General features: G+C 53.5%; 7 protein-coding genes across 7 annotated transcripts; 4 read left to right on the top strand and 3 right to left on the bottom strand.

Moving 5' to 3' along the window:
• Positions 1-305: 305 nt before the first annotated feature.
• BO97DRAFT_474537 (ubiquitin-protein ligase RMD5) lies at positions 306-2,247 on the top strand. Its single transcript, XM_025700330.1, has 4 exons — positions 306-651; positions 730-857; positions 917-1,684; positions 1,752-2,247. Exons 1-4 carry the CDS (start codon positions 531-533, stop codon positions 1,968-1,970), a joined length of 1,236 nt encoding a protein of 411 aa, XP_025556727.1. The 5' UTR covers positions 306-530; the 3' UTR covers positions 1,971-2,247.
• A 589-nt stretch (positions 2,248-2,836) lies between these two features.
• On the bottom strand, positions 2,837-5,649 carry BO97DRAFT_10011 (putative Sin3 complex subunit (Stb2)). The gene is made up of 2 exons (XM_025689827.1): positions 5,609-5,649; positions 2,837-5,551 (listed from the first exon to the last, which is right to left on the bottom strand). Exon 2 carries the CDS (start codon positions 5,443-5,445, stop codon positions 2,872-2,874), a length of 2,574 nt encoding a protein of 857 aa, XP_025556726.1. The 5' UTR covers positions 5,446-5,551; positions 5,609-5,649; the 3' UTR covers positions 2,837-2,871.
• Positions 5,650-6,229: 580 nt separating this feature from the next.
• On the bottom strand, positions 6,230-7,044 carry BO97DRAFT_402136 (Tim10/DDP family zinc finger protein). The gene is made up of 3 exons (XM_025694419.1): positions 6,986-7,044; positions 6,791-6,924; positions 6,230-6,639 (listed from the first exon to the last, which is right to left on the bottom strand). The coding sequence occupies exons 2-3, from the start codon at positions 6,886-6,888 to the stop codon at positions 6,453-6,455; spliced, it is 285 nt and encodes a 94-aa protein (XP_025556725.1). The 5' UTR covers positions 6,889-6,924; positions 6,986-7,044; the 3' UTR covers positions 6,230-6,452.
• A 176-nt stretch (positions 7,045-7,220) lies between these two features.
• BO97DRAFT_430549 (putative lysyl-tRNA synthetase) lies at positions 7,221-9,322 on the top strand (the record flags this gene model as incomplete). The annotated part of the gene is made up of 5 exons (XM_025697444.1): positions 7,221-7,252; positions 7,505-7,791; positions 7,851-8,015; positions 8,079-8,504; positions 8,562-9,322. The coding sequence occupies 5 exons, from the start codon at positions 7,221-7,223 to the stop codon at positions 9,320-9,322; spliced, it is 1,671 nt and encodes a 556-aa protein (XP_025556724.1).
• Positions 9,323-9,633: 311 nt separating this feature from the next.
• Positions 9,634-10,939, top strand: BO97DRAFT_402135 (uncharacterized protein). Its single transcript, XM_025694418.1, has 3 exons — positions 9,634-9,716; positions 9,820-9,972; positions 10,045-10,939. The coding sequence occupies exons 1-3, from the start codon at positions 9,653-9,655 to the stop codon at positions 10,905-10,907; spliced, it is 1,080 nt and encodes a 359-aa protein (XP_025556723.1). The 5' UTR covers positions 9,634-9,652; the 3' UTR covers positions 10,908-10,939.
• A 49-nt stretch (positions 10,940-10,988) lies between these two features.
• Positions 10,989-16,803, bottom strand: pxa1 (putative peroxisomal ABC transporter (PXA1); the record flags this gene model as incomplete). The annotated part of the gene is made up of 7 exons (XM_025697443.1): positions 10,989-12,140; positions 12,312-12,690; positions 12,729-12,814; positions 13,064-13,140; positions 13,593-13,769; position 13,912; positions 14,425-16,803. The coding sequence occupies 7 exons, from the start codon at positions 16,801-16,803 to the stop codon at positions 10,989-10,991; spliced, it is 4,251 nt and encodes a 1,416-aa protein (XP_025556722.1).
• Positions 16,804-21,541: 4,738 nt separating this feature from the next.
• psrA (putative general stress response phosphoprotein phosphatase Psr1/2) lies at positions 21,542-26,647 on the top strand (the record flags this gene model as incomplete). Its single annotated transcript, XM_025697442.1, has 12 exons — positions 21,542-21,641; positions 21,718-22,907; positions 22,961-23,110; positions 23,170-23,268; positions 23,319-23,501; positions 23,939-23,940; positions 24,916-25,067; positions 25,224-25,255; positions 25,623-25,919; positions 25,987-26,061; positions 26,167-26,569; positions 26,628-26,647. The coding sequence occupies 12 exons, from the start codon at positions 21,542-21,544 to the stop codon at positions 26,645-26,647; spliced, it is 2,703 nt and encodes a 900-aa protein (XP_025556721.1).
• Between the last annotated feature and the right edge of the window lie 194 nt (positions 26,648-26,841).

The following is a 26,841-nucleotide window of genomic DNA, read 5'->3' as shown; positions in this document are numbered from 1 at the left end:
GCTTGGACAAGAGCCCGAAATTCAGTTACGGAAGTGTTGTCGGGCACCTACAGATTGAGTGCAAGAGGAGCAGAGCAGGTGACACTTTGAAAAGAAATAAGTGGAGGGGTCACTGGGCAAAGGGAGCGCCAGTCAATGGGGGGTAGCAGCAGCAGCAGCAGCAGCAAGCAGTCATTATCACTGAGCGATAACCCGCCAACACGTGATGTGACATGTCGTAATTGGCTGCGGCGGCGCGGCGGCACAGCGTCGTACTACCTACCAGTAGGTTAGGTTAGTAAGTCATTTAATCACTCACCTGCCCATGCACTGGTGACCTCTAACGCAATTCCTTCAACTTCCTGCTGCTGTTTCAAAATCCCTCAATTATTGCTGCTTCCTGCCATCAATGCTGTTCAAGGCTGGGCAACAGTAAGCAGACATATCTCTCGATACCCCTCCAATCTATGGCTATTGCTAGCTCCGCCCTCGAAGTGCGGTAACTGTCGGACACCGCTTTTGTACGCCTCGAATCTCCGCTGTACACCATCATGGAGCTCGTGCAGAAGGAACATGAGCGGCTGATGAAGAAGACCAAAGCCTCTCAGGGTCTCAAATCGATACAGAACTCAATAGATCTGCTGGAAAATGCGCGGGACGCTATCGCTGCAGGTTGGTTCGCCTTCAGGCCATTTCTCCGTACCCACCCCGCAGTCACTGAACTATACTGACAAGGGGATCACAAACTAGATCCAAGCCAAGCCTCAATCATCCTCGCCAAGCTCCAGAACCCGGTGAAAGCATCCTTCGACTCGATCAATGACAGTCTCAAAGAAACACACAGCAGCCTCAACAAATATTCCAAGTCTCTGGACAAGGTAACACGAGCCCGGTCGTCGGACAAGGCCTACGTCGACGCATGCTGACAGATCCCCAGCTTTTCAAGGACAAACCCTTACCAAGCACCGAACATGACGCCCTCTCCTCCCAAGAACACCTCATCAACCGGGCCATTGCGATGCATCTCCTGAGGGAGGGGCAGTTCTCGGTGGCAGCCACCTTCCTCGGTGAGATGGCCGAAAAGAAAGCGACGGAGAAACAACAGGCCAACACTGCCAACGCCGCCGAGAACGCCGCATCGATCCTGGACATCGACGAAGTCCCATCCGGCGAGGTGCGCAAGCAATTTGCCACGATGTATTACATCCTGCACGAGCTGAAGGAGAACAACAACCTACTTCCAGCCATACAGTGGGCCCGCGACAACGACGAGGCGTTGGCGGCGCGAGGGAGCAACCTCGAGTTCGAGCTCTGCCGACTGCAGTTCGTGTGGCTCTTCCACGGCGGCCGCGAGCAACAAGGTCCGACCCCGACCGGACGGCAGGCAGCGCTGGAGTACGCGCGCCGCGAGTTCCACGGCTTCGTGCCCCGATACCTGCGCGAGGTGCAGCAGCTCATGGGCGCGATGGCCTTCTGCCCCAACCTCCAGGGCTCCCCGTACCGGAACATCTTCAACAACCCGTCCGCATGGTCCGACGTGGCCCACTCATTCACCCGGGAATTCTGCTCGCTGCTCGGCCTCTCCGCCGACTCGCCGCTGTACATCGCCGCCACCGCCGGCGCCATCGCCCTCCCCACCCTCCTCAAACTCCAAACCATCATGAAAGCCAAACGCACCGAGTGGACCTCCGAGAACGAGCTACCAGTACGTCTACCCCTAACCCCAACCAACACTACACCCCATGACCCAAGTAACTAACACAAACACTTAGGTCGAAATCCCCCTCCCCCCCTCCTACCTCTTCCACTCCATCTTCGTCTGCCCCGTCTCAAAAGAACAAACCACGGACGAAAACCCACCGATGATGATGCCCTGCGGACACGTCATTGCCGAGGAATCGCTCAAAAGATTATGCAAGGGGAGCCGATTCAAATGCCCCTATTGCCCCAGCGAGAGCCATCCCCGCGAAGCCAAAAAGGTGTTCCTTTAGGTTCCAGGTTCCGTCTGCGTCGGGCCGCCGCGCAGGTACAGTCCAGTACCGTACATATCAATTTCTTACTATTTGTTTAGCGGGCGTTCAGGTTCAATTCCACTTGCTAGTACGTGCATGGTTTGGGATTCAGATCGGTCCTTATTTCTCTATCTCTTTTGGCGTACATGCGGACAGGTTAAGCGTGGGTAGGAGTGCGGGGATGTGGGATTGTATATAGTTAGTTCTATTTCTTCGTTGAATAGGTGAACTTTAAATCAACTGCAAGAACTTGACGATTCACTTTCAAGTTTTATGTTTCTGAGAGGAGGGAAAGGAGGGAAGGGAAACATGCAGCTGTGGGAACGGAGACCTGTTCTTGGGGAATCAAATGGATCAAACTGATGATCGGAACTACAGGAATAAGTGGTTGATGCTAACGACGTAGATACAGCCACCGCCTCTCCGTTCATCCTGCCGCTGCCCGCATGACACCGCTTGATTGGGCAGGGCGGGTGGGCACAGCCAGGCTGTCGATTCGCAAATTGAAATTATATGGGGAACTGAGAAGAAAGCAAAAAAAAAGAAAAGATAAAAAAGAAAAAGGGGCAGAGGAGGAGGGTAAGCAAGATTGGAGCCAATTATGTCCAGACGAATTGTAGCACTCATCAGAACATCATACATAGTAGCAAGGATGACGGAAAGCGCCGTAGTCTGTTTTATATCGCTGCTCAGGGGAAGCTGTTCAATCACCCATGTCAAAAGATTGAAACCTGCAGGGGACCAGATAATGAACCCCAAGATGTGCACAAGGGGTAAAGTCTATATTTTCAACAATAAAGTATATACATAGTAGAAGTAAGATACAATACTACACACAGTATTACTCCTACACCAACACAACCACTAGCCAAGACCCATCTTAACTCGAGAGACCAGCCAGTTTGCCCAACCAGGACAGCCACGAGCTATTCTCGCGGTCTTTCTCGCCGCGCACCAGCAACCGGACCCTAGTCTCCACATCAGCCACATGGCGTTCGAACTCCCCGAGCCCGGTCTCGACATCTTCGACTTTGGACTCGAGGACGTGGAGCTCGTAGTCCAGCTTCGCGCCCATCAATTCGACCCGGCGCATGTAATCGGCGAGGTGGGTGTGCTCCTCCGTCAGCAGATCGCTGGACTTGCCGCGCAGCTGCTGGAAGACCGCGAGTCGCTCCAGGTAGGCGGTATTGATCTTCTCGTAATTCTCGTACAGACAGCGGTTCAAGTCGTCCACGGAGGCCACCTGCTGCTCGACCCAGGGCGCGGTTTGTTCGCTCAGCTCGCGGAGCTTGGCGCTGAAAAGGCGCGCGTCGGAGGCGAGGATGTCCTCATGGACGACCGCCTCCTCCAAGGGCGCGTCGGGCCGCTCGTCCACGCCGCCAAACCCGTCCCATCCGAGTACAACTTCTTCCACGGTGCTGAAAGACAGATGGCGTGGCCAACGGCCATCCGTCCGTTCGGGGATACGCTCTGGGCCTAGCTGGCCGCAACTCTGGGGCCGACGCAGCAACGTGATCCCGATATCCGGCGTCCGCTCCCTATCGGCGGAGACATCCGTCGAGGGGGTCCTTCGACGTTCCTCGTCTGGCACCTCATCATCTGCTCGGAATATCGGCACCTTGCGGGCTGACTCCGAGTCGGCGTTGTCCGGAACCGCCTCCACCGTGATCGCGGGCGCCTTTGCTTCGGGAGATTGTGGGGGCACAATGCTTGGTACAGACTCGGCACCCGCAACATCCTCAGTGAGAGCTCGGCCCTCAGACTCGTGGACGCTTCCTTGCTCCGCAACGTTCGGGTCACCGTCGGGCTTTTTCCGCTGACTTGGCTCGGTGTCACTATCGATAGGAGGCAGGTGAGACGAGTCGCTATAAGCATACTGTCCCTCCCTGGTATGCTTGGAGGGATGTGATCGCAGGCCCACCGCATCTTTGAATCTACCGAAACCAGCTCTCGCGTCTGACACTTTCCCACTAACGCCTCTTCGCACTATACTACTCAGATTTTGATCCTTTTCGTCGAAAGGAGCGGCTGCCTCGGGAGGAATCCGAGAACGATCAGCATCAGGGGGAGGTCGATCCGCAGTCAGATCCTCGTGAGAATGTCTTTTCCGGGTTGTCCAGGGATAGCCCCCTTGCTCTTTGGACCTGTGAACCATGTCTGCGGCAAACGGGCCGCCCTCGAATGACTCGCCGATGCCACCCTTGCGCGGTTTGCCCCTCCATAGCCACTTTGCCCTCTCACCTTTGACCAGACGCGCGAAAGTGTCAATGTCCAGGGTCTCTATGTCGGCAATGCCGCTCTTCTCCCGACCCCGGACCATCCCCATGACCATCTCGCCGCCGTGCCCGCTCAGTTCTGCCATCGTCGATTTCACAGCATCGGTCCAGCCCTCAGCGTTGGCTGCCTTGGCAGTCGCCCGATGCAATCGATCCAAGGTCTGGCGGTCCAGCCGTCTGGTTCGTTTCATCTTCTGCGATTTCTGGAAGCTCCCGATCCCTCGTTTGAGATTTTGGATATCAAACGCGTCCTTGCCGACCGGGGCACCGAACGCATGAAGCCGATTTCGGGCCCCGATGAGAGTGCCCAGTAGCGCGGAGACCGAAATGGGGCCCAGCATACTGTCACTGGGCTCGATATTGTACAGGTCCATGCCAATCTCGGTCCACCAGTCCGCTATGGCAGCCTCCGTCATATCACACAGCAAACCATCCACATACTCCGGGGCCAGAATGCCAAACATCATCAGAGCGATCTGGCATTGCTTCACCAGTTCAATGACTGCACTGTAGAGGGGTACCCGCTCACTTGTCCGGTAGAGGTGATGAAACTTGGCTTCTGTGGCCGGCGACGGAGGCTGCAGCTTCAGGCTGGCCCGACCCGAGCAACCTAATCGTTTGAGATTCTCATTGACTATGAAATCGTCCTTGTGTTTGAGAACATCGCCGTCCGGGACGGGGATGAGCGTAAGTGCGCAAGGAAAGATACTCAGGTCGGTGACCATCAATGTCCCCAACGGAGTGTCTCTCTTCTGCGCTTGGCATTGTACGACAGCATTAAGATACAGCCTCAGACGGGGCGACCATGCTGATTCATCAGTCGGGACGCTCAGCACCCCGACGGTGACCTTGTGCGACGGATCTCCCGTGTAGGTAGTAATGATGAAAGTAGGATGAATCCGCGTGCACGCCCATTGTTCGACAATGTAGACCTCATACCCCTCCAGTATCAGCCGCCGATGCAGGACGACGGTACACCGGTCCTCCTCCAGGTAGCGGAAGGCGACCGGGTCGGTGAAGACGAGATTCTGGTGACCAGGACACGGCGGCGGTGACTGTCCTTCCGGCCCGGCTGATTGCACAAGCGGGCTCTCCTTGGGCACTGATTTCGTCGGTTCTCGCGGTGCTGACACAACAGGGGTGGCTTGCGCACCAGTCTGTGTGGGAGATGGTGGCATGGCGTTGAAACGGACCAGCTTTCTTAGCACATACGGGCCGAGTACAGAATCAAACTCTGTATAAATAGCAGACGAGACGAGACGAGCGATAGAACCAGCCAGGGATCTAGAGATGGAGAATTAGAAGAATGAAAAAAAAAAAGGCGACACAAAATGGTTTAACCCTCCGGGGGCTCTCTCTCGATTAGACCAGCGATGAAGAAAGCAAGTGCCAGGGACATATCCGGGAAGCAACGAAAGCGTTGAGCAAGATTGGGGGGGGAAGGGGAGATGGAGCCTCAAGCATCGACGTGAGGAGCCAAGCTAGGGGCAGTCCATGTCATCCAGAGAGGAGATTTCTGGCGAGAGTGGATGAAAAGCACAGGCGCATTGTTGGCCTCGAGGCGGGCTGTTGTCGTCGTTTCGTTGCCGGGCATTGCAGGCGGCGACGTCACAAGGGGATTTCCGCTATATCGGGGAGCGGTGAGCGGGGATTCGAGTGTCTGTCTGTCCTCAGTATCCTGTACTCCCTCTCGGTCAACACACGCATATTGTTTTGAGGCAGTTCATGTTTCTTGACAGGGACTGGCTTCTAGAACGACGCCACTAACGGTGCATGGAACGCAGCTGCCTAGTGGACAATCAATGCCATCAGCCACAACTCAATTGCGTCGGAGCCACTTCTAAGTCACGCTCGGTATAAAAATACACTAACTTCAAGTCGCATTTAAGTTATTCATGCATGCGGATGTAGTAGCTACTGTCACTTACTTACACAGAAGCGATAGAGACCACCTCATACCTAAGGTAACTCTTGTTCATTTTCATCTATATCCATCCATTTAAGCCAGTCAACCACTTTATACCCGGCAGTTCCCGCCGCAGAGCAATGCCATGCAAAATCCAGAACCATGTAGCAACGGGTAATCGTAGCAATCCTCAAGACAAGCACCCATATTCCGAAAAGTCCCAATCAATTATACAAATACATAAACGGAAGATTTTTGCACCACGAGTATCCGTCACATTTACATACCCATGCCACCCATGCCACCCTGTCTGTTGGCAGCCTCACCTTGCATCTTCTCGCTGACCTTGATGTTGACTTCGAAGAACTTGGACACGCAGCGGTCGAGACAGACGGACTCGCCCTTGTTGAGGTCGCCCTCACGGTAGTCATTGGGGATGCACTTCTTGGTGCAGGACTCGGTCAGGCTGATCGGTGGTTGAGGGTCAGTTCAGTTCAGTCCAGTTCACCGATGACGCAGGGTATATAGCCGGGTAAGATGCGGCGACCATCAAGAGCTAGCAGCGCAGAATCCAGGATCCCGCAGAACTTCAAAGCAGGGGAATCTGTCCGACTCACCGGTTGAACATGTCGGAAATCATCTCCACCTCGGTCTCAGCGGCAGCAATCTTCTGCTCCGAGGACATCTTGGGGGCACCGCCAAAGAGGAACGACATTGTGATGGTGGGATATGTGTTGGGAGGAGGAGTGAGCTAGAGTTTAGTGTTAGCAGGCTCATAAATCTGGTAGAAAGCTTTAAGAGCTCGAACTCACGGATGAAAGATAAATCAAGGTTGATAGAGTTGTATAGTTTGAACTGGCGAGTGTCTCTCTCTCTGCTTGTTTGAAGCTCCGGGAGCGGAAGCAAGTCGGAGCGGGCTGCCACTCACCGCCTCAGGATTTTCTGTCGGCTGCCTTTTCTTCTCTTCCGCACAACGCAGCCTTTTTGTTTCTCCTCCGTCTCTCTCGCATATGATGTGAGCACGTAGTCTTTTTTCATCTTCTTGCAATGCAACCATTTCGCCCGCAATGGGCGTCGCGGTTGAGGGCCGCAAAGCTATCTTTTAGGTGAGTTAGCCAAGCGGCACAGTTTTTGCCTTGCACTCCCTTTTTATGATGAGACATACCCTTCCATTTTTCAGAACCGCTGCACCGAATGCTTGGGGGAAACCTCAAGTCATGAGCGTAACTGGAAGACTTTATGTCATCTGAACTGTTCGATATCATTATTTTTTTTATATCATTGTGCCAATGTCAGTTCCAATTGAGCTCAATTGCTAATATGACATGCAGTACAGGAGCACCGATCTCATCCCGTACACAGACTTTGCAGGCAAATGGCACATTTCTTCGAGTAAATCAATACCTCACGACCGTCAAAGGGTCAAGGCATAGCAGCAGCGCAGCATCACCGGAAAGAGCTTTCAAGGAGCGTCAGGAGGCGGTCCAAACCACCTTTCCTGAGGCATACCCTCGGCTTGCGCCTAACAAACACACGGTGAGCTGTGCGGAATTCCGTGACCGCTACAGCCATCTAGCAGATAATGAAACTGTAGAGGGAGACACGGTCGTCGTCAATGGTAGGTCTTTACCTCTGCTGGCGCTCCACCCAACGTTGTCCCCGTACTTAGATCAGTAGGTAGGATACGTACCTATAGACTGGCCGGGAGCAAGTTGATCTTCTTCGATATGTACCAAAATGGCCATAAAGTGCAAGTGATGTGCAATATTCGTCTATTGGAAGGGGTAACTCCCGAGTACTTCAAGAAGTTCTACCGACTGCTCCGCCGTGGTGATGCCTTCTGTATGTTCCATCAACACGCCCTCCGTATCCTTTCTCGGTCCTAGACTGAACATGTTGCCCCAGCCGTAACCGGTAGACCTCACCGTACCGGACGAGGTGAGCTCACAATTGTGGCGACTCAGCTGCCTCAGCTCCTGTCGCCTTGCCTGCACGATGTCCCCCTGGACGTCCACCTGCATGAGACCTCCCCTTACCCTCGTCATGTCCAGTTCCTGGCCGATCAGAGAATGGCAGATACCATCCGCGCCCGGTCGGCTATCATACAATATCTGCGCCAATTCTTTGTCGACCGAGAGTTCATGGAAGTCAGCACCCCTATCCTCGAGGCGGTAGCAGGCGGCGCCATCGCTCGCCCGTTCCACACGTCAGCCACCGAGTTTCCCGACCGTCAGCTGTCGTTGCGCATCGCGCCGGAACTATGGCTGAAGAGGTTGGTCGTTGGAGGGTTTGATAGGGTATTCGAGATCGGGCCCTCGTTCCGCAATGAAGGTGGGTATTGCTGATGATACGAAAAATCCAGGGAGAGGTTACTGACAGGAAGACCAGGCCTAGACAAAACGCACAACCCCGAGTTCACCACCTGCGAATTCTACCACGCCTACGCCAATCTGGAAGACCTGATTTCGATCACCGAGAAACTTCTATCGGGCTTGTCGGAACATGTTCGCGGGCTGAACACAAACGACACCCTCGCACCCACCGAGGTAGATTTCACCGCGCCGTTCCGTCGTATCGACTTCATCAGCGGAATCGAGGACGCGATCGGCCGTCAACTGCCCGACCTCAGTGCCCCGGACGCTCAAGCGCAGGTCAGGCAACTGTATCGGGACCTCTCGCTCCCCGAACCCGCCAACCCCACCCTTCCGCAACTCCTGGACGAGCTCTGCAGCACCTACGTCGAGTCGCAGTGCATCAACCCCACCTTCATCATCAACCCACCGGAATGCCTGTCCCCCTTGTCCAAGTCATTCATCCACCCGACCACGGGTCGTCGCGTCGCGGCGCGCGCCGAACTCTTCATCGATGGCCGGGAAGTCGTGAATACCTACGAGGAGGAGAACTCGCCCTCTGAGCAGCGGCGCAAATTCGAGGACCAGATACGCTTCAGTAAGGAGGCGAATGAAGCCGAGGAGATCGACGAGAGCTACCTCGAGGCGCTGGAATGGGGGTTACCCTCGACTGGAGGGTGGGGGTGCGGAATCGACCGACTGTGCATGCTGTTCACAGGGGCGAAGAAGATCGGAGATGTGCTGTCGTTTGGCAACCTTCGCAAGGTCACTCACCGTGCTCCTGTCGTGAAGGTTTAGGATGGCTGTTCTTTGCAAGCAGACAGCCGTGGCAGGTTTAGACCCAACCCCCCCGGCTTTAGAGCTATAGCATAGCACCCCGACTACTCTGTATAATGTACCATATCGCATCACTGTACCATAGATACCACAACCAGCGTCTTCTATCGTTTATAGCACTCGTATCAATGGTCCTCGGCAAAAATGGCCTGACAGCCGATAAAGCCGTTGATAAGCGGGCATCGGAGCGGGCCGAGCCAAATTCTGTCCGGGGAATAATCAGTCCACCGCATTCTGTTTTCTTTCTTTTCCTTTCTGAACTCCAGACCAAACCAATCTACAACCGACAAAATGACTCTGGAGAACATTCCACAAGGCCAGGCCGTGACGGTAAGCCTTCAGGAGTTGATCGACGGTAAGCCTTGCCCCTAGGACCTCATCTCACGCAGGGCATCCTATACCCCACGCAGCGTCGCAAACCCCCTCATGCAACTCTAACCAGACCAAACCACAAATAGGAACGATAACCTTCCCAACCCTAGTGGAAGCCTTCGGCCCCTCCTCACTGGGCATAATAATTGTCAAAGACCTCCCCGCACACTTCGCAGAACTCCGCGCCCAAGTCCTCTCGAACGCATCCTACCTCGCCGCCCTCCCGCAAGAAGAACTAGGTATGACGCCCGCCCACCCCATATCAACCCTCAAGCACCCAAAAACTAACGCCCAGGGGCAAAAAAAAACAGAAACCCTAACTTCCTCAGCCGCAAAATACCTAGTGGGGTGGTCGCACGGCAAAGAAACGCTGCGGCCCGGAGTCTACGACACGCACAAGGGAAGCTACTACGTAAACTGCGCGTTCCACGTCTCGCCGGAACTGCAAGGCGCACCGGCCGAAAAGCATGCCGATCTAGCCGAATACACGGCCCCGAACATCTGGCCATCCCCCGAAAGCCTCCCGAGCTTCGAGCCGAGCGTGCGCGCGCTCTGCAGTTTGATCATCGATACGGCGGCGTTGGTGGCGCGCGCGTGCGACCGATTCGCGGCGGAGAATGTCGAGGGGTATGTGTCGGGGTATTTGGAGAGGGTGGTTAGGGGTAGTTTGACGAGTAAGGCGCGGTTGTTGCATTATTTTCCTACTTCCGGGTCTGAAGCAGAACCTGAAGGGGAGGATGATGATGATTGGTGCGCGACGCATCTTGATCATAGCTGTTTGACTGGGTTGACGTCGGCGATGTTTGTCGATGAGGAGGACGGTCAGGGTTTGAAGGCAGATGGTAACAAGACGTTGGAGGAATTAAAGGCTTCGCCTGATCCGACTGCTGGGTTGTATATCAAGTCGCGCACTGGTCAGATTGTCAAGGTTAATATCCCTAAGGATTGTCTTGCGTTTCAGACGGGTGAGGCCCTGCAGTTGATTACTCGGGGTCAGTTTCGCGCGGTGCCGCATTTTGTGAAGGGCGCCAGAAAAGGGTTGGAGGGTCGCCGGATTGCGAGGAATACGTTGGCTGTGTTTACGCAGCCGAATCTCGATGAGGAGGTGCAGCCTGGTGTTACGTTTGCGGATTTTGCACGCGGGGTGGTCGCGAAGACTCAACCTACTCTTTAGTCTTGTGGTCTAACTTGGAAAGGAATTGAGTGGATGGTTCGGTTCAATGCTCTCCGGCTCATGCAAATACAAAAAAGATCTCTAGCTCATCTCCATCATTCGTACCCGTTTATTGTGAGGCTTCTCCTCGTTGGCAGGATGATAGTCGCCTCCCTCGGTCTCCTCCGTTCCGCCGCGTAGTTGATCAATGCGTAGCATGTAATCCTCCTCTTCCTCATCCTCCGATCCACTCTCCGCAGAGATTTGGCTTGTCCCTCCGTCCTCCGCCGAACTCCCCGGCGCACTGCCGTCCACCGCGCCCAGCCCGGTACTGACCAGCTTGCTGAGCTTGCCCACCTTGGCGAAGTTGGACGCCGTCTTGGTGGACGGCCGGCCCACGTCGCCGGGGATCTTCGCATCGCGGTAATCCACCGCTTTGGCAGTGCCATCGATGACCCGGAGGTTGGCCCGCCACATCTTGACGTCGCGCACGTCGCTGAAGTGCCCGACGTCCTCGCCGTTGAGCGTATCAATCGCGAGGGTCTGCGTGCGGAAGTCGCCCCAGAACCATCGCTTGCCCGGCCGGATGCGCTCGTCGGTCTGCCGCGAGTAGTCCCGGCCGCGGAGCACCCCGTGCAGATCGTAGTTCAGCGCCAGCGAGCGGAACAGTAGTTGCATGGCGTCGGGCTCGTAACACCGGCCCAGAATCATGTCTTGAGACACGTTCACCATTGCTCCCGAATGCAGGGAATACCACTCGCCGTACCCGCTCATCCCGACATAGTGGAATGCACTTACTACTTCGTCCGGGGATAACGGCTGGGGCGGTGGGGCGTCTGGACTAAGGGGCGAGGCGCGTTCACGGTTGTTAGTGTACACCTTGCCCTGGATACGCACCTGGTACGTCTCCGCCAGTTGTTTGGATCGCGCGTCGGCGTCACACTCCTTCAGCTCCAGACGGATTTCGTGGATGACCATAACGTCCATGACGGGTGGGGAAGTAGGCTCACCGGCGGCGTCCGGGTCATATCCACGTGGTTTCAGGCGGACAGCGTCACCGACTGCCAGGAGTTCCGCCCCGAGGAAGATCCCACGACAGTAGATCGCTGCATCGGGCCACGTGCCTTTGATGTGGTATTTCTCGAGCAAGCTGAACGAGGCCATCACGGTCATGGCATATTCGATGGACGGATGCAGTTTCTCCCGAGGGATCCCCTGTAAGAAATGCTCGTATGCAGCAAATGGCCTGATGCACTTCATGAAGACGTACTTGTGCTGTATAGAGTAGCCCTTGTCGTCGCTGTTGGGGTCCGGGAATGTCTCCACACGGAACCCCGAGTAATTCGGGCCCCATTTCTTGGGCGTCGTGCTGACGATATCTTGCAGGACGATGTCGTCCTCTGGAAGCTGACCGATGACGCCCACTCGCCAGTCGGGGGCTCCGTGCCATTGCTCGTTCTTGTAGATCTGGACCTGCCCTTCCTCATGGTTCCAGGCCAGTTTCCCTTGGTACTCGGGGGTCCAGAGCACCAGTTCCCCCGCGCGGGGCACAAACGACGGCAGCATGTCCAGCTTCTGCAGGTATTCCTTGAGTGGCGTCCGCTCGGCTCGCCAGTCCATGCTGAGTGGTTCCCTAATAGCCTCGTCCAGCTGGCCATTTACCCTGAGTTTAAGGACGGCCGTCTTGAACACGTCGGGCGTGCCTTCGCTGTCGGAAATATAGTTCATGCTGGACCCCGGCGGCCTGCCGGGGACTCTGCCGGAGGTGCGTAGGCCAGTGGCAGGTCGACCAGGGGTGCGGCCACTACCTGGAGGTCGACCTCGTCTGCCAGGGACACCTACAGGCTTGACAGGGGTGGAGTGTCCGGAAGGCGTCCCGAAGGGTCTCCCGCGAGGCCGACCAACCCCTCGTCTGATTGGAAGGCCATCTACGCAGCGAGTGAGTTAGATATTCGACGGGCAGCGTGAGCTTAAACCGACCTTGTTTGCGTTTGGCTAGCTTCTCACAGAGAACGCAAAGGCAGGGCTCCTTGCCTCGGCTCATCAGATGACAGAAATGTGGGAAGAACTGGATTGTAGAGTAGAAGTATTGTTGAAGGGGATGGCCATAGAGAAACCGATCTCGCTAAGATTCATGACGTCAGAGTCATTGGCAAGCACCTGGGGGTTCAACCTACGATATCAGGGTTCGTTCCACGCGGTCTATCGAAGATGGCATAGCCATCCGGTAACGTATCCAGAATGTAGTCCTTTCCTGCAGTCAGTCAGCATCTGTGAATTCGTATCATTGGTAACGGGATAAAAGGCACATGATCACAGTATAAAACAACAAGGCGGGAAAATCTACTCTATAGAAATCAAGTGCAAACGCGACATAGAATAGAACGTGACCACCATAAGCCGCAGCAAAGAACACCAAAGGAATAAAAGAAAGATACCAGTGGAACGAAACAAAACTGGGCCACAGATAAAGACAATGTATGAATACGAAAAAGGATGTCAAGCAGGCAACCAGGCGTAACACCGGCGAGAAGCAAAACAAGACAAGACAAGACAAGGCGGCAAGACAACCGAAACAAGCAAGCAGCAGCCCAGGAACTGAGCCAAGTACTGTACAACTCCTTCTTATCCATTCACCCACTTACTCACGCATGAACGTATGTGAACCAGAAAACAGAAACAGAGAAGATTAAAGACCGAACCTACCAGGTTTGTAAGTGCCCACCCTTTGCACCCACAGACTAGCGATCTTGCGCCGATAGTAGCTGTCATCGGGCTTGTCGAATTTATCCCCCGTGGGCCATGCAGCTCGATCCCCATCGCTGTATGTTCGGTCAATGGGGATCACAATTGCGCCCTTCCCCGCTTCCCCAGTATAATCACCTTCCATCACAATATCAGCCTCGGCCATACTGTGCTGGTCCAAACGGCGCCCTCTCGCGCCTCGCGGAATTCAGCGCTGACCGTGTATGGGGCCAGAATTTGGGGGAGAGGCGCGGGAAGTTCAGAATCGCTGGAAAACTACCCTTGAAACAGAAGCGCCAGCAGGCCACGGGGCATTTCTGAGGCTTAAAATGTCGGTGGGAATTATAGCAATTTTTGAGGAAATAGCCAGGGGACAGGAGATTGATCTAGTATACTTAGAGTCAAGTAAAACACGGGTGAGAAGGAAAGTTGGGAATTGTTCGAAAAATAATTTCTGGCTGGGAGCCTTTCGCATCACCGTGACTGGCGGTCATGTGATTTACGGGCCAATATATGAATAGATTAAGAGATAGAAGTCAGTGCAAGAGGTGGTGATTTGGCTAGAAGTATTTCTTCTCGGTCGGGAAACTAGCTTAAGATGGATCTATGTCATTCAAAAGGATCATAATGTTTACGCGACACAAGTTGAGATGTCTTTCTGCGGCTGCCGGCGGTGGGTATTGTGCACATCAACCACACTACTGACAGACTACGACACTCAAGCTTCTTGTTGGCCTTCTATGGCCTCGGGGCCTGTCTCGTAAGGTGGCGGAGCGAGCTCGCCCTCCTCCACCCAGACCTTGCGTAACTCATCCTCGATCTCCTCTCGACGTCGTTTCAAGTCTTCCACCTTGTCTAGCCGCTTGCGAATTTCTTGCAGCTCCTTCTCGACTCCCAACTTCTCCTTAGCCGTGCCGATTCTCTCCAACTCCCACTGCTCTCCCTCAGCGCCGATATTGATGGTCAAGCTGTAGGTGTGATACTTCTTCAGCGATGCACGCGTGGAGATCGTGATGACCGTGATCCCTCGCTCCTTCGCTCGATCATACAGCAACCCCTCCACGTCGGACGAGACTGCAGAGGTTCCCTCATCCAAGAATGCATACCGGGGTTCGTGGTAGTAGATACGGGCCATGGCCATGCGCTGTTTCTCGCCGCCGCTCAATACGTCTTTCCACTCCTTCCGAGCATCCCATCCACCCTCTCGCGAAGGCAGGTAGCCCAGATGCGCATCATCCAGCACTTTCTGCAGCGCAGCATCGGATACCCCGGCCTCGCGCATGTCGATCTCCGTGTGCGGGTAAATGACCTGGTCGCGCAGGGTTCCGACGCTGAGATACGGCCGTTGGGGCAGGAACATGATGCCGTCGAGCCCGAAGCCCCGGGGCCGACTGACCAAGCCACGGTACACCGGCCAGATCCCCGCGGTCACCCGAGCAATGGCAGACTTACCCACGCCATTGGGTCCAGAGATCAGAAGATGGTCTCCCGAGTGCACTACAAACGACAGCGACTCCAAAAGCTCGTCTCCACCGCGGGGATAGAGGGATGGCGCGACGATGGGAACTTGCTCAAGGCGCACCCCATCGAAGCCATTGTGAATGGTTCCCTGGACATCAGCCAAAGAGTAAAGTTCCGCGCCAGAGTCGCGTGGTGGGTAATATGCATTTGCATGAACCCGGTGGAGGGTGGAAATGAGGCTGTAAACTCTGGATGTGTATCCCGCCAATTCTGAGATGTCCTTGATGCTGTACATCATTCGGCCGCCCGCGTCCGCCAATGACAGCATCAAGCGTTTGTTGGTGATGAATTCTCTCATGCGGTCGCGCTCCCGACCGGTGCCTTCCGGCAGATCGAGCAACTCCAGGGCCCCGCCAGATCCGCCCCAGGCAGGTAGAAAGATGGGCAGAGAGGTGATGAGGTAACCGAATGCGGACCAGGCGTACTTGAGGATCACATCCTCGAGCATGTTATACCGAATCTTCAAGCTGTAAATACCTTCCATCCATCGCTGGAGGTCTTTGAAGCTTCTTGCCAGGAATACGCGTTCAATATCTGCGCCACCATAGAAGGCGATCTCTTCCGCGTTAGCAAGTAGTCTGGAATGCAGACTCCGGAAGTCTCCCTCTTTCTTCCCTTCTACCGCCTTCAACTTCCCGAACGGGGGCGAGAGCCGCCGAAGGACTGCTGCCGTGCTGAAATACCCAGTGAGGATTCCAGTGAGGGCCAAAGGTCCTAAGGAGCGATATAGCTGGTAATTGAACACAAACAGATCCACTAAGGGCTTGCCCATCGAGGAATACAGCGAGGCTGCTGCAGTACAGAACTGAGTGAGGTCCTGCGTGATAAATTGATCCGCCCCTTGGCCGATACTGCCGTCAAGGTTCATCAATTTGTAATAGTTGTTATCCTTGGTAAGATAGAGGTCATGGATGTACCGCGTCAGTCGAGTCCGGAAAGCAATAGACACCTTCGACTGGAGAAACTTGATCATGGCGTTGGTGTAAGATGCCAGGGTTCCGATGCCGCACCACTTCAGAATACCCCAGGCGAAGGCCCGGCCCTTACCGGCGACAAGATCCCGCACAATTTCACCATCGAGGCGTGCAATGAGCAGAGACAAATACGTCCGTAGGAGCAGGAAGACACCATGGCTCATCAGAAGACCGGTTTCCTTGCTACTCCACCTGGGCACCATGATGCTTCCAAGGCTCAGGAACTGGTGCAGGAAAGCGAGGTTTAAGCCTGGCTTCGTCATCGGCGGCGGCGTTTGGTTCGTAGACGCCCCGTCACCTGCGCGTGCCGCAGCGGGAGGGTTAAGGAACAGTCGTCGGTGCGCATCAAACGTCGTGGGTTTGGTCGGGTAGATCTTGACCTTGGAGGTCATGGATCCCTTGTAAGGTACGTATATAGTCCGGGTTCCATCCTTTCCTCTGATCCCAGAATTTCGACGGAGTAGCCGCCGTCCCCGTGCATGTTCTTTTGACCTTGCCCGAAACCAGTTATAGCCTCCGTAGCCAGAACCCAATATGGAGAGGATCAGGGCGATGGTGGCGATGATCTTGGCGGCTTTGGACGAGCGCTTTATCCGGGCTCGGGTGAGGTTTGCGTAGTAGTTGTACAGCACCACGAGAGGGTCCTCGCGATGCTGGAGCGTCGATTGAGCGGCCATGTTCGTTTCATGCGTAGGCCGCGGGATATTCGGGATGGTTTATGGTTGCCACGATCGCAAGACTGCCGATGCGGCAGTTGATACCCTTACGTTCGGGCGCCGAGGGCCATGAGGACTGATGGGTAGCGCTATAATCGCGACGCGGGGTGGGCAGACAAAGATGAGAGAGAGCTGTGATGTGATGTGGAAGGGAAGGAGGAGAAGGAATAGGTGACAACTCACACAACAAGTCACATTACATTCTCGCTACTTGTTGAAGCTGAAGGCGGAGTCTCGCGCATGTGAATGACCTCGGGCCAAACAACCCTGCGGAGAGGCGGAGACTCACGTGCGGAGTTTATCCTCATACTAAGTGATTTCTAGACTCTGACGTCGGTCGCTAGGACTCCGGCTTTCATTTATCCATCCCACATTCCATGGAGTCATAAGAATAGAATTGAGTATAGAAAATCATGCAGAGTGAATAGACTGGTCAAACATGAATACAATGAATTGCCCGACAATGTTTCTAGACCTTGTCATGTCTCTTGGCCAACTTATCGTTTGCTGATTATGGTAAACTCCCTCAACTATACATCCTCCGTCGCGCATATAGGTGTTGTTGCATTTTGAGCTCTCCCAAGTTTTATTGAGGCTGGCCGAGTAGATGGTGATAAGTCTTCAGAGGTTTGCTTCTGTTATCACTGCCGATCAATAAGATAGTCGAGTACGGAGCACAGAGTAGGGAGAGAAAGTACGGAGGCTTGACACGCAAAGGCCTGACGCCAAATCCAGCTGGCACGCCCACATCACGTTTTTGCAGTCGGGAGTTCGACCCGCCGCACGCCCGAGGATCGCCCTGTTTTGTTTCTCGAGCTCTCCCTTGCACTTCTCTTATCGTCCGTTAGCAGGATGACCTCTTTATTTCGTTCCCATCGACTATTCAAGGTAGCAGCCCAGCTTTCTTTGACAGTAACATTGGTCCAGCCCTTGTGACCCAGCACTTGCATGGATATTCACTCCTCCCACCTGGATGCCCGGCGTAAGCGCCCGCCTTCCCAAAGTGGATTGAGATCGCTGCAGCTAAGCCGGGGTTGAATTGCTCGAGGCACAATCTGAGGCTGTTAGCTCCTGCGTAATGATATGAACATTCCACCCTGGGCACTCAAGCGCTGTTGCCGTAGCCATGAGGTGCCCAATGCTGACTGTCAGATTGGAATACTGTAATTAAGACCTAGAAGGTAGTAATGTCGAAGGAAGTGCTCCGGAGGTTTACCGCAAGCCTGAGTGTCGGATCGATGGTAAAGCAACATGGGCACGTTCAGTGTTTTAAGCTTCGCCAACGGGCAGGCTGCCGTAGGTTGCAGTGGAAGCTCGAGTTAAACATTTCAAGAAGCACGAGGGGCCCCAATCGTCCGAGAGTTTAAGGCTAATGCCGATGTTGCGAGGTCCGTACATTCAGTACTTTGGTCGCGCATACAACCCTGTCAATAACAAGGTCCAAGGTGCTTTGTTGGATTGGTCTCGCTAGTTGACCGACTTACATACAACGACCTCAAGGTCTCTTCTTTGTATTGGGATCGTGTGTGATAACGGAAGTTGTCGAAGATGTGCATGGGGCATGGCCGTGATTACAATGGGCGCTTAAGAATTCATGTCAGCCCGGCGTCCAACCCCACGTTCGATATCGGGCGGTCACTGGAGCAGTTCGAACGCATCGCGCAAGCGCGAATGCGACACAGGGGAACTGGCCGGAATGGTCCGCCAATAATGACCAGTTGCATGGGCGTCTACGGCGATAATTTCGTTCCATGCGGGCTCTGATTGCCGAGACGCAGAGTAATACAGAGTACCGTACTTGGAGCGCAGGAGTAAGGTGCGGCATTACCTCGGGCAGACAGTAGGCATGCCGGCCAATTGTCCTGTATGCATGCAGGTAAGGTGTATGTATGTCTTGGTCTTGCTATCGTCGATGTCTAGCACTAGGTAGGTACTGTACGCTCCGATAGGGTTTGTTTATGTCTCGATCTTTTGCTGCATGGGAGGGAATCCATGATCGCATCCACGAATTCCCTCTTGGGACGGCCCGCACGGACCTGGGCCTGGGCTTAACCTGTTGTACGACTTCTGATTCGCAGGGTAGGTCGGAGACACATACTTACTCCGCCCCGAACGCATTGTGATAAGGTAGAGATGGCGGTTAATTATTGTGGGCCAAGGCCAACTAGTGGTCTTGGGACGCATGGATGAAGGCGGTTGTCGGTCGTTCGCATGCGAGAACTGAATGTGTCAATGACGGAGGCAGAGGCCAATGGCCGTAGGCAGGATCAGGATTCCACTGGAGAGCTGCACCCGGTCCAGTTGGAGATCGGGATACGAGCGAGCAAGTCGGTGGACCCGTAAGGCACATGGGTGTCTTGTTTGGAGCTGGCCTACCGGAGTCTGGCGGGATCCGTCCGGTGCAGGATCTTGAGAAACGACCTTGATTGAAGATTCCGTACCACCGATCAGTCAGTCCGATCGCCCATTGAGATAGTCTTGAAAATCGAAGCAAAGTATAGACGGGAGCAAGGTTCATCTGCTGCATGATTTCAAGTTTAATCATGAATGTCAGCCGGAAGTTCCAGTCGAGGTTCTAAGCCAAGGTTCTAAGTCGTGACAATTCGAGGGAAGGTAGAAGAGGGTTGTTACTCAGTAATGATCATGAGGGGCCAGCAGGTGCCGGAAATTGACCAGCAGCTCAATGAGATCATTGATACTGATCGATACCCCTGGATTTTCCCATTATGGTCATCTGCTGTGGAAACACCTTTCTCTCGAATGGGTCCCTGCGCGCTGGAACCCGGAATTCAGTGCGGATGATTGGTGCAAAGTTCAAACTAAAGTCGAGATGAAAGCATGCTGGGGAGGGCGCTGCTTATTCAAATCTTAGTTGAGTTGAGGGAGGGCAGATGTCATCCATGCAGTTGTTTAGCATGTCTTTTCATTTGAGCGAGGAATGAAATTGCGATGGCTCTACCTCCCACTTCCGCCCAAATTTCCCCCAGTGACCATTCAGCATCGTCGAGTCTGCAGCCCTGCATCTTTTGTTTCTCTGGTCCAGACCAATGTTACTGACCTTTTGAGCCCTCCGTCCTTTCTCCTTTTCACCTTCTTTACAAGTTGTATTCACAACCTAATGAGATCTTGCTTTCTTTCTGGGTTCTTTTTCTATTCTGTCATTCTAGACCATCATCGTAGACGCAGACAAGTACAGAACATTTTGGAATGCATCTTCACTCAGTATATGAATGGGCAAGTAACTGAGGAATTTGTTTAGATGGCGTCAACTGGCGTAATTATCCTCTTGTTGTTATGGCTCGCTATTATTATTGTTATTGTTATTAATTGCTTTTCCCCTCTCCCCTTCTCCGCAGTTCCTCCTCATCCGTCAGGGCTGCCCGTCTGTCTGTTTTGTCTTCCGATTCTTCCCCCTCGCCGTCTTCTTGTTCTTCTGGTCCCCTTTTCACTCTCCTTCACTCTCCTGGTCTCAAATCGGCTAGCCAATTTTAGGAGCTAAGGATACCAGGCTTGTCTAACAACTCTCCCAAGACGCAAGCACAGGTGCTCCTCTGCCTTTGTGCAACCTAGGATTACATTACCATTTCCTTCCCCTCTTTTCGTTTTTTTCCCTAACATATCGTAACAACGCCAATCTTGTCTTCTCTTTCTTCTGCCTGCTGCTGCCTGCCTGCCTGCCTGCCTGTCCAGCTCCAGTTTCAGTTCTTCGGCTAAGCGATTGAGCGATTGAACAGACCATCAACAGGCCACAGGAACCAGAACCAAGAAGACCTGATCGTCGACCGCCGATCCGAGGAAAGATCCAGGACAGCAGCAACCTCGCCTTTCCTTTATTGTTATTATTAAGCTTCATCCCCTCCCCATCCGTCAGCCCCAGTGCAACATTACCATCGTTGTACCCTAAGGAAGGGCCCGTTCCACCTCCATTACCCGTTCATTCCCTTTGATTTCCCCCCTTCCTCATAATTTTTATTCTTAATTCAATATTTTACGAGAAAGAGTTCGAGGAGCTGCATCCTGGCAGAGCCACGTGATCTCATCGCTGCACTCTCCCACGCCCGACCCTGCTTACCTGCTTGTCTATCTGGCTGTCAGCCTGTCCGCTTGTCCGCCTGTCCGCCTGTCCCTGCGAGCCTCCCCATTCCCCAGACGGCGAGATCGTGCCCGTCGCATATGATTGATTTTATACTTGTCTACAGTCTGATTTCCAGGATTTTTGGAGAAAGGCCTGAGCAGTGATTGGATTGCCCCCAAATTCCCCCATCCCCCCCATCTGCGACAAGTCTTTAGTGCTGTGCACTAGCCTCATTCGAGGCGGTGGTCCGCGACCCAGAGCTACCCAGTCCAAGCAAGCAACAGGCTTGACCTACTGACGACCGACCGATTACTTACTTTACTTTACTTCCATCCTCTCCATCCATTCCTCTCCCATCCCTCCTCCGCTAGATCCAGGAGGCGTGCCTGCTGCACCTTCACCTTCAACGAGCCCGGTCCGGTCCCTTTCCCTTCCACCCTCTCCTAGCCCCCTCTCCCTCTCCCTCCACTCCCTCCCCCCCCAAACCCACTCCCCTCTTCGGCGGATACCCTGGTGGTCCTTGTTCCGACGTTTGGTCCTCTTGCCACACCCACCTCCTTTTGATTTTTTCCCTTTCTTTCTTTATCGTCTTCCATCCCCGTGAACCTCGCCCTGCTACCCTCAATGCTCGGAGGGAGCTCGGAGCGAGATTCCTTACCATCTAACTCCACCGCGGCCACAGAAGACGCGTCCATGTCTATCGCAGCAGGCCAACCCGAGCCAAGTAAGCTTTCCACCCCCTTACTCTACAATGCGACCGGTCGCTTTCGAGCATCGCCACTGATACTCTCTTCCTTTAGATCCTGAGGCAGCGCCTCAGGGCCAGCCCGCTAATCCTAATGCCTCACCCCCGTCCTCCCATGTAGAAGCTACCGGTCCGGCCCAAGCATCAGTCGCATCTCCCCAGGACCAAGCGGGCGTTTCCACGGCTACCTCCCCCGATCCTCCGAAAAAGCATCACCTCCTTCACCCCATCTCGTCGCGTGCATCCTTGAAAGCCGACCGTCAGTCAACGTTGGACAAAAGCCAGGATACGGTCAACGATGACTCCGAGAACACTCTCCGCGGATCGAAACGAAGCATCCTGAAAGGGCGACGAGACAGGAGCAGAGGCAGTAGCATGCGATCACGTCGGCAAAATCAGGAGGGGGCAAGTATGGAGGAGGATAAGACAGCGACTTCCGATTTACGTGACACTTCCAAACCGGAAAGGAAGAGCAAGGTCACCTACAGGCTATTTGCGTTTCTCAGTTGCTGTTCGTCGTCCAACGATGACCCGGAAGAGGCAGCTATTCCCGCGAAGAGGACATCCAGACGGCCATCGGTACCCAACACTCAGCCAATCCCGGAAAAGGCGGATGCCAACACTGGAGACTCGAGCACGGGGGAATCTAAGGAGCCTTGCTACTATCGCGATGAGAAGGCGAACATGACCGTGACGGCGGATCAGTCAACGTCGCAGAAAGACGAGGAACGAACAGCTAAGCCCTCGGATCAGGGCTTGAAATCTGATGGCTTGGCGGCGTCGTCAGGTCAAGCTGAACTGGGTCCGGAGCCGACGCCGACCAAGGATAATTCTGAAGCTCGGGATCCGGATATCATCGTCGCAACTGTTGAGGGAGGCGCTGGTGTCCCAAAAGGCATCGAAAAGACCGAGGACAACTCTTTGCAACAGGAAAAGGAGAAGTCACCATTGCCGACAGAGCAGGCCCAGGCCCAGGATCTCACACCGGAGACCGATGAACTACCCCAATCCCCGCCCGAAAACGACACGACAGACGATCTCAAGTACGCTTCCCATGATGAAGAGGCTTCAACGCTAGCTCCTTCACTACCGCCCCCGCCGATGCCTCCGAGCGAGAAACACATAGAGACAGTGGACCCCGATGAGCATGGCCAGTTCCTCCTGCCTCCACCTTTACCCCACTTGCGAGACAGAAAATGCTTGGTGCTGGATCTGGATGAGACGCTAGTCCACAGCAGCTTCAAGGTACCCTCTTCTCTTTTCCAGCCAGTCAAAGTGCTAGTACTCACAGATTTTAGGTACTTGAACGGGCGGATTTTACCATACCTGTTGAGATTGAGGGACAGTACCACAACATTTACGTCATTAAACGACCCGGCGTCGATCAGTTCATGAAAAGAGTTGGGGAACTGTATGAAGTCGTTGTCTTCACCGCCTCTGTCTCCAAAGTGAGTTGTTCCGGTCCTCTCAATGGCATTTTATGGTACGGTCGCTGATTGAATTCTAGTATGGTGATCCTCTGTTGGATCAGTTGGACATTCACAACGTCGTCCACCACCGCTTGTTCAGAGATAGCTGCTACAACCACCAAGGCAATTATGTTAAGGTTCGCATTTCTCCTAGTATGAAATCCAACCGGACACTAACATTGTGCAGGACCTGTCTCAAGTCGGCCGTGACCTACGAGACACCATTATCATTGATAACTCTCCGACATCCTATATATTCCACCCTCAACATGCGATACCCATCAGCAGCTGGTTCTCTGACGCCCACGATAACGAGCTCCTAGATTTAATTCCCGTCCTCGAAGACCTTGCCGGGGCACAAGTGAAAGACGTCAGTCTTGTTCTTGACATTGCATTGTAATGCCTGTATATCTAGCTCGTCTGGCATCTGCATCACAGCACGAACACTTCGCTTCCCTTTGGATTGTACATTGTCTGTCCTCGGTATGCTTGACAGGGGGACTGGCTGGTTACGACGCTGTATCTCGTGGTCAAAAACAGGCCTCCTCCGACAAGCCCGTGGCTCGCGTCGTTCCAGAGCGGTGATGTATGTTTTGTTGACTTCCCATGCTTTCTGAATTACTGTGCTCTGCGCTCCCACCCCCGCGCACCGGTCTTATCTTTCCTAACTCTGCTTTTGCCCCCTTTTCTTCTCCTTTTTGTTTCTTTTTTTTTCCCTTACGCTCCAAGTGAGTAGATACCTGATTACCCCCTGTCATTGTTTTCTCTTAGTACCTAAAACTGTGTGTGTGTGTTTGCATTCTGCAGGCGTCCGTCTTGGTCATCAGCCAAAATTCTGCTGATCTCGTGTATACGCTCCCCGATTTACCCATTCTTTCACTCTTTCATCTGTCTCTTTTCCATCCTCTGCCCCTGTCTCGTCATTTGCACCCGAGCAGCCCTCGGAGGCTCGACTTACCGCTCTGGTTATCTTTTTCTTGTGTCTGAAGATGTGATTTCAAAACCCCGCAGCGCGTTTTGTTATTTTTCTACCACGATTTGCCTCGTTTTTTTGGAGACCTCGATAGTGGATGACATCTTGATACATGTCTCTCCATGCAAGTTCATGCTCTGGTACACGCATCCTATCTCATCGATCCAGGATTGACAAGCATCGGTGATTTTGCAGTGTATATGTACCATTGGCGTACGTCCTGTACATAGAAGCGTCGTCACTCCATCCCATCCTGTGTTTGAATAATTGAGAGATTAATATAGACTACGAGTTATGCGGCAAAGGTATTCCAGAGTAATTGCGCAGGAAATGAGGCTAGCTTGGTATGTGCAGGGTGTAGTCAGGCGGAGTTAAGACTGACCGCGGCTTGCGCTTACATTGACCGTGCTGCACTTTTTTGTCTTTGAACATCAAATTTGAAACACCGTTCTGCTATTCCAAAGACCTCTTCTCTAGACTCATAATTTATAGTTTCTAGTTTTAAGGTGGAGAGAAGAAACGAACTTCCGCCCCAACCATCGCATAGATTAGATTTTCCCCCTCCCTCCCTCCCCCGCCCGCGCGCTCGGCATCGTCATTCCTCCGACGGTCAATAAATCCATCGAACCCAAACCCAAACCCCACATCCGCCTCCGGAGTTAAACAGACTCACTCACGCAATACTCACACCACCACCACCACCACCACCTTTTTTACCAGAAATACACCAACAAACCCAACAAGATCACCATTCTACGCGTCCCCCGTCCTTCCAACCTACAACCACTCACACAACTTCAACCAACACAAGAATGAAAGACCGCCACGGCTGGGACGGGAAACTCCGCGTCGGCGGCACCGACCAACCCAAAGAAGCGATCATCACCAACCCCGAAGCTCTCGAAGATCCCGAGTACTCCGATTCGGATGCGCCGCCTGTCGAGGAGATCCAGGCTGATGAAGGTGCGCCATTTATCTATCCTACCTTTTCCAAAACATTTCTTCCGTCCGATACTTTTTCTTTTTTCCGAAGCACCAGCGCAAATCTGAGATGCTATGTTTTTTTTTTGTTTCGGAGGTTCTAATTCGGGATGGAATTTTGTTTGGGTTGATGGGTAGATTTGTTGGAAGATGAGGATGTGGATACTGAGGTTGGTTTTTTTTTTTTCCCCTTTGCTCTGCTCCGAGTCTCTTGGGGATGGGGTTGAAGGGCGATGCGCGAGCTGGAGCTGTTGCGCGCTGTTGGGTTGGCTATGGGGTTGGTACGGTATTCGTACTTTACGCAAAGGCTAACTGTTTCTCTTGCTTGGGGTAGGACATCGATCTGGTACATTGTCGGATAACTTCGCTTCCGGCGTTGAAGTTAGAGAGGTTTGAGAAGGTTAAGGTATGGTCTCTTTCCTTGCGGAATCCTCAGTGGTGAGAGGGAAGGGTTGGCTACGGGTATGGGAATGGGAATGGCATTTGAATGGGCTGCTGAAAACCCACAACTAACCGGCGCCTGCTTTCTATAATCAGAGACTATGTTTCCGCCAGAATCAGATCACGCGCATCGAATTTCCCACCAACGTCGCCAAGTCGCTGACCGAGCTCGACCTCTACGATAACCTGATCTCGCACATCAAAGGGCTGGACGAGTTTGAGAACCTGACGAGTCTGGATTTGAGCTTCAACAAGATTAAGCACATCAAGAACATCGCCCATCTGGTCAAGTTGACGGATCTGTACTTCGTGCAGAATAAGATCTCTAAGATCGAGGCCTTGGAGGGGTTGACGGTCCTCCGGAATCTGGAGCTGGGAGCGAATCGGATTCGGGTGGGTTTCTTTGAGTTTTGTTTTGTTGAAGAAAAGTTGGTGCGGAGGGGACTGAACACGGTTGCAGGAAATCGAGAATTTGGAGACCCTACAATCGTTGGAGGAATTGTGGTTGGGGAAGAATAAGATCACGGAGATGAAGGTATGTATGGCCTGCGCTGCGGCTGTTGCGTTGTTGCGATGTTGCGATGTGCGCGCGCGCGCGCGTGTGTGTGTGTCTGTGAACTCACAGTGGTTTTGCGAACAGAACCTCGACGCCCTCCAGAACCTCAAGATCCTGTCCATCCAATCGAACCGCCTGACCAGCATCACCGGCCTGTCCGCCCTCCAGAACCTCGAAGAACTCTACCTCTCGCACAACGCGATCACGGACCTCAGCGGTCTGGAATCCAACCTCGCGCTGCGGGTGCTGGACTTCTCCAACAACCAGGTCTCAAAACTGGAGCACCTGTCGCATCTGAAGAACCTGGAGGAGCTGTGGGCGTCGAACAACCAGCTGGCCAGCTTCGACGAGGTGGAGCGCGAGCTGCGCGACAAGGAGAACCTGAAGACGGTGTATTTCGAGGGCAATCCGCTGCAGATGCGGGCGCCGGCCTTGTATCGCAACAAGGTGCGGTTGGCGATCCCGCACATCATGCAGGTAGACGCAAGTAAGTTTTTTTTTTCTTGGGGGTTTTATATCGACCAAGAGCTAACTAACCCTCGTAGCATATCTGCGCGTTGAGTGATGGAATCGAACGAGGATGTGCAGTGTAAGGACGTCGAATAATATCCACGCCAAAAAAACTGGAATAGATAAATAATATTTACTTTACACTTGACTAAGAAGCAAGACTATGATATAAATGATCCAAGATCGCATACTCAGATACAAACCATCTCTCCCTCCTTCCTTCATATCATCCTATCTATCTAAACACCA

This window comes from Aspergillus homomorphus (genome assembly GCF_003184865.1).
Source record: "Aspergillus homomorphus CBS 101889 unplaced genomic scaffold BO97scaffold_1, whole genome shotgun sequence".
Taxonomy (NCBI): Eukaryota; Fungi; Ascomycota; class Eurotiomycetes; order Eurotiales; family Aspergillaceae; genus Aspergillus; species Aspergillus homomorphus.
The sequence above is the reverse complement of the archived record's forward strand: the minus strand, read 5'-3'. Positions and strand labels throughout refer to the sequence as shown.

Coding starts and splice junctions, on each gene's coding strand:
- BO97DRAFT_474537 (XM_025700330.1), top strand. CDS start 531: ATGGAGCTCGTGCAGAAGGAACATGAGCGGCTGATGAAGAAGACCAAA. Junction 652..729: donor GCGGGACGCTATCGCTGCAG/GTTGGTTCGCCT, acceptor ATCACAAACTAG/ATCCAAGCCAAGCCTCAATC. Junction 858..916: donor ATTCCAAGTCTCTGGACAAG/GTAACACGAGCC, acceptor ACAGATCCCCAG/CTTTTCAAGGACAAACCCTT.
- BO97DRAFT_10011 (XM_025689827.1), bottom strand. CDS start 5,445: ATGCCACCATCTCCCACACAGACTGGTGCGCAAGCCACCCCTGTTGTG.
- BO97DRAFT_402135 (XM_025694418.1), top strand. CDS start 9,653: ATGACTCTGGAGAACATTCCACAAGGCCAGGCCGTGACGGTAAGCCTT. Junction 9,717..9,819: donor CCTTCAGGAGTTGATCGACG/GTAAGCCTTGCC, acceptor AACCACAAATAG/GAACGATAACCTTCCCAACC. Junction 9,973..10,044: donor CCTCCCGCAAGAAGAACTAG/GTATGACGCCCG, acceptor AAAAAAAAACAG/AAACCCTAACTTCCTCAGCC.
- BO97DRAFT_402136 (XM_025694419.1), bottom strand. CDS start 6,888: ATGTCGTTCCTCTTTGGCGGTGCCCCCAAGATGTCCTCGGAGCAGAAG. Junction 6,640..6,790: donor ATTTCCGACATGTTCAACCG/GTGAGTCGGACA, acceptor ACCACCGATCAG/CCTGACCGAGTCCTGCACCA.